The 12,439-nt window shown below is 40.7% G+C and overlaps 1 protein-coding gene across 1 annotated transcript in view; it reads right to left on the bottom strand.

The window, feature by feature from the left end:
- Nucleotides 1-373: 373 nt before the first annotated feature.
- The window catches only part of nat16 (N-acetyltransferase 16), a 33,379-nt gene continuing 21,313 nt past the window's right edge, over nt 374-12,439 (bottom strand). Inside the window, exon 5 of the mRNA XM_020490678.2 lies at nt 374-12,250. Coding sequence (XP_020346267.1) covers nt 11,918-12,250 — 333 coding nt within the window. The 3' untranslated portion in view covers nt 374-11,917. The remainder of the gene's footprint in view (nt 12,251-12,439) is intronic.

Raw genomic sequence — 12,439 nt, 5'->3', positions numbered from 1 at the left:
TTGAATCTTTCACCCGTCAAGCCTTGTCCGCCATCACCATTTCAGACCATGCTTCCAAATGTTTTCACCAAAATGTCAACTTAACTTTGATCTTTTTTTGGGACCCCCACTACATTCTACTGTGTGTTTGTATGTTTGAGAGTGTGCGTGAAAGAAAGGAAGAATGAAAGAAAATGGTAAATGTAGCCCGAAGCCTACACACGTGGCTTTTTGTGTGATTTATGTTCAATGGGTATGCTATCTGTTTCATTTGTTTATGTTTGTGTGTTTTTGTACATTGTGGTGCATTATAACACTTGTGTTACACTCTCACATTGATTGTCGTGGCGTTTCGTTTGTTTTGTTGTCTGTGCCCCTGTAAAACACACACATCTCACCACCCCACCTTTATTGTTCTTGTTTTCTTTTCTTTTGTCCTTGTAAATATCTATAAGTCTAACACAAAAAGTGAGCTCTTTTAATATATAGAAAGAGCCTAACATTCTGGCATGCACTTGTTATTTTCTCTTTTTTTTTCTTTTTGTGTTTCTTTTCTTTTTTAACTAACACCCAACAAAGGCAAATATCAAAACAGAGAAAGTTGAGGGGGGGGGGGGGGGGGGGGGACTAAGGAACCAAAAAAATCATAAAGAAACAACCAACGTCAGAGTCTGTAGTGCTGTTTCATTCTCAAACATTTCTAACATTTCTGTTCTGTTCCCTGTTAGTCTTGCATTGTTCACTTATCCTATAACAAACAAAATACCACTACAGATATACTACTCAAATACTACTCAAATATGACTCAAATACTACTACACACATAAGCAGCCCGGACTTCAGTTTGCTATTATCATCACAATGTTAAAATGGCTTCACAATGTTTCTACAGTTACACAACGTCTCTGTGTTTTACTGCTGTTCTGTCTTTAACAATGTCACAATATCTACTGTTGCATTACACATGTAATAAGGTTTATGTGTTTGTAGATGTTAAAACGTCCTTGGTTAAACTACCTATCCTAACAATGTTGAGAAAGGGAGGTATGTTGAAATGCACAATTTTCTTCACAGATTACTATTACTACAACAATATTATATAAACGCAAGCAAAAATTTTTAAAAAGGAAAGAAATGTTACCAGTCAATACTACTTCCCCTTTTGTAGCCATCACTTTAAGATTATACAGTGTTAAAAAAAAAATGGTATTACTTGTAAGTATATGGCTAGGTTTACACCGAAAAATCCTTTTGTGAGTGTGTGTGTGTGTAAAGTCATGAAACTTTAACTTCTACCTCTGTGTCCCATAATCTAAGCATATACTCGCCCCCCAAATAATACTAGCTTCCCTCCTTAGTAAAGAATAACGTGTTAAAAGAATGCATAACTCAATCACTTAGTCAATACAGGAACATACTGCCATGGACAAAGTCAAAATGCATATCCTAAGTATTGTCCTATGAGGTTTCTCCAGTATTTATCTTGTATGTTTGAACTTCGTCATTTTGCTCAGTGTAAACCTAGCCACGTTTCTGTGCCAAACCCATCGTCACTCCCCAACATTCACACATTTTGCATTCGAGGTGGATAAAAACAACACGTTCAATTAGACCTCTCGTCGATTGTAAAGTTTTTTTTTTTAAATTATTGTATTTAAAATAGTTTTGCATCTGTCAGTCTCACAAATGGTTTTCTCTTCTGAAAACGGAATAATAATAATCAATAATAATAATAAATAAATAAACTAAATCGGGTTTTTTTCAATCCGTTTTTTTTCTCTCCAAATCACCGCTTGAGAATAAGCAGGGAAAGTTGGGTATAAAAAAAAACTATTAATAAGAGAAAAAAAAGGGAATACATTTTTTTCAAATAACCAACTTGGCTTGATTATTGTATGTACCCCTCGGCAGACACACAGCTGGAAATCCAATAAGAAGTCTCACTAAAATGACTTTAAACTGTAAAGTTATTAGACTAATAAATGTACAGTATATCCTGACTTTTATCACTCAGGATCCTATAATACTAGCATGAATTGATCAGTATAACCTGATTGCAGGTTATAACCTGTTATAACTGTTGAGTCAGTGGCATATAGGCTTCAACGCACAATATATTCCACACGATACTCTGCGTCCGTATATAATCGTGAGACTCTAGGTGAAACTCGACAGCTGCAGCCATATCAAGGAAAAAAGGGCTATATGAAAACTCCAGCACCTTAACCTTTGCTCTATGACCTTTGACCTTATGCCCTTGGTGGTTCCGAGCAGGGGTCAAGGTCTTGGCACTTTCATGTAACCCAAGTCTACATAACATATGTATTTGTATGTTCATTCAGACATTGGTCATTTAGTTGGACCCCCTATAGGGAAAGTTTGGCAAGGTACGTGTGAATATTTTGCCGCTTTTGACTTTTTGATGTTGAAAAATAAAAACAATCATGAACAGCAATGGCCATGTCTTTGACCAAAGCTGTCTATTTGTTAACTTTAAAGGCGTCTCCAGATACATCTAATCTTGAAATCTCCAAAATATCTCTTATTATTTCTAATAAAGGAGATTGTTGAGTCACTTTCAGGCACAGCAGTAATTGCCATCATTCAATTTCTGTACATGTACATTTACGGTGATATTTTTTCCTTTCGATTTTTTCCAGTAGGTCATACAGAGAAGCCGTGTTTCGACCTTCATATTATAGATAATCAATTCTGATTGTGACGTTATAACAATAGTATAGTGTGACAGATGGGGCTGTGTTGTGTTGCCTGGGAGACCATCTGAGAAGACTTTGGTTTGACTTTAACTGACATTTGGACCCAGAACCCCCCAGTATTCGGGTGGGATTATTCCACTTAATAGGGAGAATAATATCATAGTACGCTGTTTCTTTGCTTTACATCTTTTGGATGTAAATAAGAAAGATAGAAGGAAAGGGAGTTAAGTAAGAGTATTCACTCAAGATTACCTGAGGAATGAATGTGGTGGTGGACCATTTGATCAGGAAGCTCTGAGACCTTTGAAGTGAATTGAATGAAACCCCACTGAATGACCACGTCTGGTGTTACACAGAAATCTCCCCACCCCGGTCTGGTGTTACAGAAAAATCAATCCCACTTAAATTTTTTCCAGAACTTGGGTATGGATACGCAACCGGAAACTGTTTTCGTGTTTGTTTTAATCTTAAAGTGCATATAGCATCTAAAACCTCTCTGTTCAAACATACAAAATTACAATATGGTGTGTCTTGTTTTCTTCTAAAAGTCCATATTCAGATTTCCTTTCAGATAGATAGATTTTTAGGCTATTTACAATGTACACATGAATGTATGCAACAAGGGTACATACTGTATTTCATGTGCAAGACAGTCAGTGCTACTTTGGGTTGGATAACATGCACATAGCACGGTTCGCACGATTAGTTATCACAACACAGAGGCTATATGCATGGTCACAGATAAATGGGGTAGAGGGTCCAGTTGCGTTTCACCCATAGAGATAGAATACCTAGAATGGCCATCCCCATTCAAATCAATGGTAACGGCCGCCATGTTTCTATTCCTAGGGTTTCTTCCACTCCCATGTTCCTTACAGTATTTTTCATCAACAGTCATAACATATAAATGCACAAAAGCACAATACAGTAGTTGTTCACAGTTCGAAGAGACATTGGCATGGGGCAGTATGGTCAAGCAGTCACTTTATATCATTTTCTTTTATCTCCCACTCGGAAAGGAAATGAAGAGGAAAAGACTTGAAACCTCTTAGTTCTGCTTGTGGTTTCAGTGGAAAGTGTTTTGTTTGAATGACAGTTTCAGTTGAATTTATCATTTGCAAAACATTAAGCTTTCATTTGTGCTTCTCGTCTTAATTACTTTTCACAGGCGTGGACAACATTTTGACACAAACTTACGCCTGCATTTCTGTCTTTGACTGAGAAGAAAGATTTATCTTAAATTAACGTTGAGTTGAATGAGGAGATGTAAGACTCTTTCAGGGTTAAGAGGAAGAGGAATAAACGTAAAGAAGAAGGGATGAAAAAAACAAAGGAAAACAATACAAATGTAAAAACCACTTTCCCGGGACAGGGCGATGATCAAACACGCATTATGGGTAGGTGCTTTCATCCATTTAGAAAATATAGAAAAATGGGATTATGATCAATTTGACATGTTACCGTATGTGCTTGTGTGTGTATTACATATGTTACATGTGTGTATTACATATGTTACATGTGTGTATTACATGTGCATGTCTGTGTACAACTACGCTACCCCTGGCTACTCGATATCAATGGCAGCACTGTCTGAATCCATTCCAAGCCTAGCTATAATTTACCCATTAATGACTATTATCCTGTCATTATACCCTCGACACAGAGTCCATTCCAACATCCAGAGCTTCACGCATTGAGCCAAAACCACATCCACCAGCAGCGGCTTCCAACAGCCATAAAAGTAGATAGTAGGTACCCGTCTGGCTCTCTCCAAAACCCACGACAAGCATCTGAAAAACTCTCTCTCTTCCTAACCTCTCCCCCCGTTCCCTCTTCTCCCCTTCCAAACTCGAGATAAGCATCCGAAAAACCCTACACATCTCTCTTTCCTAACCTCCCCCCCCCTTCTCCTCTTATTCCCCTTCTCCTGTTCTCTCTTTACAGAGCCATTGTCCTAAATGGAACCATATTCCCTACATAGTGCACTACTTTTGATCAGAGCCCTATGGGGGCCCTGGTCAAAAGTAGTGTACTACAGAGGGAATAGGGTGCCAATTAGGACGGAGGAGGAGTCTTTCCATTCACAACCCGCTGAGACAGTAGCGGATCAGGTGGTTCGGTAAGGAGACCATTGCCCTATTTGACTGAAAAGGGTCTCTGTCTCTCTCCCCGTGCAACCAGACACTGCGACACATCGACAGATTACGCACACACACGCAGGCATGCACGCACACACACGGGGAGAAAGTCTGGCTGAAACTCTAGCTAACTGTCGCGGAGCCTCTTCAGTGTCGCTGGGTAAGCATTAAGCAGTTCAGGAGAGGAATAGACATTCCTGCCTGTGTTCACGTCGACGCATGTAAAGTGTGTGTGTGTGTGTGTGTGTGTGTGTTTAGGGCCCCTTACTGTATCATTTATCCTGCCATCAGCAGGCGATGGGCCTTCAACTCCATCTCCATGTGGAGTTAGTCTATATATATATATATAAATACAAACCTTGCTGGTTCTTACCTCCCCATAGGGGATTCAATGTATTTTAGTCTTGAAAGGAAACTCTGACCGTGTGTCTGAAATGGCACCCTATTCCCTATATTAGGGATGGGCAACTTTGATGGGGTTGGGGACACAAAAAAACGGAACACGTCATGAGGGACCACAGTTACTCGTGGGTCTGCGTACCCATATGTGCGTACCCCCCACCACATTGGCAGCAAATTATTTTAGCAGCCCCCCTCTTGACAGCTGAGAGAACATTTTATAATTTTTTAGAGGTACTTTTTTGCAATTCTACACATTTTGCCATGGGGTGGAGAGAAATGTTTGCATAGCTGCGGGAAGTAGGGGTGCTGAGAGTACTTCAACACCCCATGAAAAATCGAATAAAATTTTTTATATATTAAAATACATTTTCTCCATCAAATTAGTACACTAGCCCTTTATTACTTGTGTATGAGCGGAGATAAATACTGGCCAGCAGAGCAGAGAACCTTGTGTATTTTACTATTCTAACTTGCAACAGTAAGTTAAGATCCCAACTGAATTGATCTGAGGGCCATCAAAAGGGGGCGGCGCCAGTTGCCCATCCTTGCCCTATATAGTGCACTACTTTTGATAAGGGCTCTGGTCAAAACTAGTGCACTTATGTAGGGAATAGAGTGTCATTCCGGACACAGCCTCACCCTGCATACAGAACAGCTTAGCGCTTTCACTTGACTTCCTGGTTCTCTAGTTGCCCTGGATAGATGTGAACACAACACTGGTTGTGTGAAAAATGTAACCCAGTCGAAATAACTGGTGACCAGAAAAGACAACCTATCACTCACAACACTGCCAATGAGACACAGGCTGTACACCTGTTCCTGGAGAGCTACCATCCTGTGGGTTTTCACTCCCAACCCTAAAATAGCGCACCTGATTCTAATCACTGGCTGATAAGCCGAATCAGGTTAGTTACAACTGGGGTTGGAGCGAAAACCTATAGCTCTTCAGGAACAGGGTTGGAGAGCCCTGCTGAAGTGTCTACAAGGACACATAGTGTGGATACATGTCAATGGTAGTATGTATGTATAAATAGTTTGACTGGCCTCGTCCTCAGTTGTCATTCACCTCTTCCTCTCTGTTGCTATCTCTGTCTCCCCCCCCCCCCCACACACATTTTTGCCTGAACTTTTACCCACATAAAAGTTGAGACTCTACAGTATGGAACCTCATAGAGTGGTTATAAAGCACCTTAGTGTGGCTACAAAGCTTCACGGAATGTTTTCAGGGTGCCTGGGGTACAGTAGAGTCTACAGTTCCTACTGTAACCATCTGCCCCTGGTTTTTCCAACCTCTTACGCCCTTTAATTACCAAAGTGGTAATGCAATAATAAAGAGAGAGAGAGCGACTCCTGTTACTCTACTCTAATCTCCTCTTCCACAACCCCCACACCATCCCTCCTTCCCCTCATGCTCTCCCTGACCTCTCCTTCCCTCAACCCCATATCCTCTATGACCTCCCTCCATCTCTCCTTCCCTCGTCTGTCTTTGCGACCAGGCCAAGAAAAAAAGAAGAAAAAAAGAAGTGAAAAGCCATTTCCTAAACGAGGGACGAGGGGTTCGTTTTACTCTCGCCTTCTCCACCACCAAGCATACCTACCGCTAGCCACTAGACTGGTCCCAGATCATTATGTGTTTTAATCAACTTTCTCTGACTGTCATAGACAGAGGAGATGGCTGAAAAGCCTACAGATCTGGGAACAAGCAATGTTACCAATACAAGTTCGAGACAATACATCTTCCCTGTGTTTGAAACACATCCCATGGCACCTTTCATGCTTCCCTATCAGAGAAAATGCTAACAACTGTAACACGTCTCTGCTCTATCTACTTCATGACAGCTCAGGCTTTTAATAACAACCATCTCTGCATTCAAAATGACCAAATCTAGATTTAAAGAGATTAAATGTTGAGTGGTTTTAAGAACAAGGTGAACATGGGTGAGGAATTAAAATGAGAAAAAATGGGATGGTGGAAAAATACTGGTTAGATAAGAGGAAATAATTAGTAGAAGATAAAATAATTTTTACAAACTAAAGAATCTCAGACAAAATTAACAATTTGTACAATTGGAGAACACAAACCCACAGCAAGATGATAACCAGCCATCAACAGTCACCAGAATTGTAAATCAAAGCACTGTTTGTACATCAAATGTGATCAATAATGAGTATGTATGACTATTATGTTTAATCAACCAATTAAGCATCTAATCAGATTCATAACGAGAAAGAATTAATTCACAACGGAGATCTTATCTTTGCTCTGAGTTGCGTAACCGTGGCGATTGTAACCATGGCTGATTAACATCGCCGTTGACGACAGCGAGACAGAAAACATTAGAACACTATCGAGTGTTCCCGTTCATCTTTCCATTCCATTCCCAACACTCCATCAATCATTTTGAACAGACCCCCGTTTCATTCGCTGCCCTGCTGCCCTCCCCAACAGAATCACAGCGGCAGAGAGCGAATGAATCGGGCTGAACAAAATGCTTACTTTACCATCATTAGACCGAGATCCGACTCAATGGTAGCACAGTAACAGTAACCTCGCTGTATAAAAATAAAAAAAATCAAATCAGCACTATCAGGGATGGTTAGAGTATGAAGTACCCTCTTCTTGGTTTAGTACATATCCATACAGTAGCTTTCACATGTAAAGTGCATGTCACAAACTACTACACAGTGCTTTAGGAAACCCTAAAAGATAGACCGTATCTATTTCCAAGGCTGTTGGTTAAACACCATTCATTCTCTTTGCTGTGTTTGTGTGCTCTGGGGGACAAGGGAGGGAGGAGAGTTTGTTTAGAATGTTTCAGAACAGTGGATGACTTGTACTTCTCTAGAGAATATCTCTGAGTACAAGGATAGATCAGCGTGGATTATCTGCTGTAGAGTCTTTTGATCAATCTGAATTATCTGATGGGAGACAAATTCATTGTGAAGCAGTCTAGAACCAATCCAATCTCTTTGGATCTCTACCAAACTTTGTCCTTCCAGCTTTCCCTCAAACACACAACCCAACATACCTTTACCAATAATCAAATAAGTCCCAAGACAAAATATACCTACTGAATCCAACATCCCTCTGAAATACTGTGCACATATCTGTAGGTCAAATATATATAAATATACTAGACACAGACAAACCACCAATTCACCAGACAACCGTTTGTATAGTCTAAGTGAAGATGGAGAACATGGGTATAGACAGTCTTTCCTGGGTGGGTATGTTGGGCACTGAGGCAGTTTGTATGACAACAACCTTGTCTCTGTGGTAGTAGATACAACATAGATTAGGGCATGTTGTTGCGGGGGTAAGTGGGCATCTGGGCAATAGATTGCATGGGCGTGATGGGGATGAGCGGTAGTTTTTTTGGGAAGGTTGCAATTTCCTTTTGTGTGGATTTGATGCGTGTATGTGTGTGTGTGTGCGTGTGTGCGTATCATATCAGATATAGTAAGTTTACCTAGCGTTTTCACCCTCTAACCAAATACATCCTCCCTGTCGTATCCTTGGGCCGTGCTGTGGTATCCAATTTAGCCATATGGTCTTGGAAAATCATTGGATTCGTGGGTCTGTGGACTTTGCAAGGTATTATGGGTATACAATACAACACGGTCTATCTGAGACCATGCAACGTCCACCGGCGTCCCACTACCATGACACTATGTTACTATAAGATAGCTATATCACACTCCTCACTGTCACTTCGGATGCTTTTAAGAATTGAGAGCTCCGTTGTTACGGAGACCAGGGAGCTCCGTTGTTACGGAGACCAGGAAGGAACAGTAGAACTGCTTCCCATTTGCCAGTTGTGCAGACAGACCGACAGGCAGACAAAAAGACAGATATGGGGTGTGGAACTGGACTGGATGGAAAAGAGGATCGTTTTCAAATGTCAAACAGGGATACACTCTTCCGTCTTATCAGAGAGACAAATTAGCTCCTCCGCTCCCATCTCAATGGCTTTCCCGCAAATACACGGATCTCTACTCATGAACGTCCAACACCAACGAAAAAGTATTACTCACTTGTGTATCCTACGGAGCCACAAGCAACTCGGCGGTTTTCTGAATAGGTTTTATGAACAAGAAGCCAAGTAATGTTTATATTAGGTTAATAACGTTTTGCTTAAGTTTCATGAATAGTAAAAACCCTCATCATCTGGTCCTCTGTTCACACACTAGCAGCAGGAAAGCAGGCTCTCCAAGACCATTTACATACACCAGATGGCCAGCATGGATATGACAGCACAACCAGGGCCCCTTACCTTTGACCAGCCAAGAGTTGATGATAATCTACATAATGATGTTTTAAACTCAGTGGCTTTTAATTGGTCTTGAATCTATTCATGAAGAACGAGAGAATGAGAGAGGGGTTGTTCTTGATTGTGAGGAAAAGCTCGACCTTCCCATTTCATGGAGAATTTCTCAGAAATGATTTGTCTGGGGGGGGGGGGGGGGGTTCATGTGGGGTTTCGTATGTGGGGTAGGGGTAAGACTTTAGAGACGGGTGGGGGTGGAGTGTATGCATTGGGTAGATGTAAATGGGCTAGAATGTGAATGCCAATCTTGTTAAAAAATACATCTATGTGGGATTGCTTGTGTACTACTCTTCACCACTGGATTCGGGTTGCTAAAAATCTTTATCTTCCTCTTCCTCACGACAAGCTGCAGCAAAAAAGGGGGGGTCAGTCCAGCTTTGCTTCTTCAATGGGTGGAAAAAAAATAGAAAGTGCTTCTCAAAGAACTGAGAAAATCATCATCAGCCTTTACAAAGCATTGTTTCGTTGTTTCTGTTTGGCTTTGACGAATATGGAATCCGGTATGACATTTGCTTAATTCTTCATTCCACTTTCTCCAGGCATCTTGTCCATCCATCGTCCGATATCGATCCAGTCCAATCCTTCAGTTCATCATGTGTGAGTGTGTTTAACCTTTCGTCTCGGAAAGACAGGAGGGTGACAGATGGGGTGTCCAGACAAGGGTCAGTGTACCAAAAAAATAAAAAAAGATATTCTCTTCCACCGTCCAATTCAACCCTTACAACAAGGTCCCTTTTACAACGAGGGCAGGTTAGAGAGTCCATAGAATGGCCAGTCTCTCTTCTGTAGTGGTTTTAGATGGCTTCAGTCTCAATTTGGGGGTTGCAATGTATGCTCGTTCAGTGCTACGTCATGTCAAAAGCATCACTTCTTAAAGGGAACGTTCAAGAGCAAAGAGCCAAAAGCTTATAAAGCTTAGTAGAGTGGCTATGAAGCTTTGTAGAGTGGTTATGAGGCCTTTGAGAGCAAACTGTGTCCCATTTGCTTTGCTGAGCTCTTACCATGTGCCAAAGCTTATGAAGCTTCTTAGGGTGGCTACGCAGCTTCGTAGAGTGGATATGAAGTGTCTTAGAGTGACTGTAGTATCTCTGTTGATGTTTTCAACAACCACGAGGGACTAGAATTGAACCTTTACAAAGGCTGTCAGATAATATTTGTGATGGCGACATTTACCGTTGAAATATGTCTCTAGCTACCGAACAATGTTGTTAATGCTAAGTCAATCTCAACTATATTAGTTCAATTGTTTGAGTCTTTGCGGAATACTGTATAGTACATCTACCTTTTTTTCACATTGTTAGCAATCTACTATAGAGTTAGCTTAGATTGCACATTGTTATACGACAGCCTCCAGAAAGCTTCTGCTGTTAATATATTACCTTTTTACGTACTACTGACGCATTCAAGTACGCGTGGAAAAGTAGCTATAAATTAGCAATATGGTTAAGTGCTTTAAAAAAAATAAAAACTGAGTGACTGTTAAAAAAAAACAACGAAGACAACTAAATTATTTTAAAAGTTAACTGGCCAGGTTTCAGTGTTATGAGCTAAGTGTGTTTCTAGCTGTTCATTTTCAGCCATTTAGTGTGAATTATAAGCGTGCAAATGCTCTGTAAGATTCACTGAAGGGCTATTGTTTGTTCGACAGTATTTGGGGATTTGGTGTTAGATAGAATAAGTCCAAAAGGATTTCTACCATGACTATGGATGGGAGTGATGCGTTCTAAATCAGTTCGATTCAGTCATCTCTAAAAGTAAACCAACTCCTCTCTTCCTCACTTCATCACTCGCACTTTAGCACAACAGCTCATATGGTTTAATAAAGTGCCTCAAGAGTTGTGCAGACTTATTTGCAATTCAGAATGTGTACATATTTATACTTTATATTTACAAAAAAAAAGGATTAAACGGCATAACATACCATAAACTAGCTTGCATTTTCTATTTTATTAAAGGAGTAACGTTAGCATGAAGTTACTCCTGTTGTTAAGAGTTAGATTTTTGCGATGACTGAATGGTAAAAGACTGAGAAATTAATTGAAACTCATTTGTCAAAAGGTATTTCGAATAACTGCCTTTTTTCCCAAAAATATTTTTGTTAGCGGTAGTGTTAAATATCAAATATATTGCAAATCTAATGCGGCTTCTAAGTTGTTTCACTATAGACTTGCTTAGGGAGGTTGTTGCTAATCATTCCGAAGTTTCTTTGGGAACTTTCCCATTTCATTTTCTAAAGAGAATGTGGTTTGTTCATTCGTTGGGTCTCTGAAACATTTTCTGAATTTGTCAACTTTTCCCGTTTTTTCCTTCATATTGTTTCTCCTCTTCCTCTTCCTCCTTCCTCTCCTGCCAGCTACATGACATCCGACTCGACCACGCACTGCTCTGTATATTCCTTAACCAGCTCCACCTTCAGTGTCTGGCGACAGAATTCGACCATGGGTTTCCACATGGGGGGATCCAGAAACATCTGACACATGACGTAGCCCTTCAGGGTGGCTGTGTGGCGCCGGAGGTGACTCAGGAACTGCTGGAGCACCAGGCCTATGTCCTTACCGAACACGTCGATGTTGAGGTAGTACGTGTCATCACCAACTCGGTAAGGACCTCCAGGCACCCGGAAGGGGTGGGTGCAGAGGCTGGCCACGGCGGGGACGTCGCGGTCGTCCACCATCCAGTCGATGTCCTTGAATGAATGAATTCATTTTATTGGAGAAATGTGAAATACGTATAGAGTTGCTTCAGCCATGGGAGTAGAGCAATACATTGAAAATAATCAAGGATTTTTTAAACTTTTGGGTTTCAAAATTAGAGTAACTTTCCCAAGTTTTACAGATGCTTATTTTCCCCTGATTCCGAGAGTCTTCCAACCAAG

Source organism: Oncorhynchus kisutch, linkage group LG9 (genome assembly GCF_002021735.2).
Source record: "Oncorhynchus kisutch isolate 150728-3 linkage group LG9, Okis_V2, whole genome shotgun sequence".
NCBI lineage: Eukaryota > Metazoa > Chordata > Actinopteri > Salmoniformes > Salmonidae > Oncorhynchus > Oncorhynchus kisutch.
This window is presented reverse-complemented; position numbering and strand designations above follow the sequence as displayed.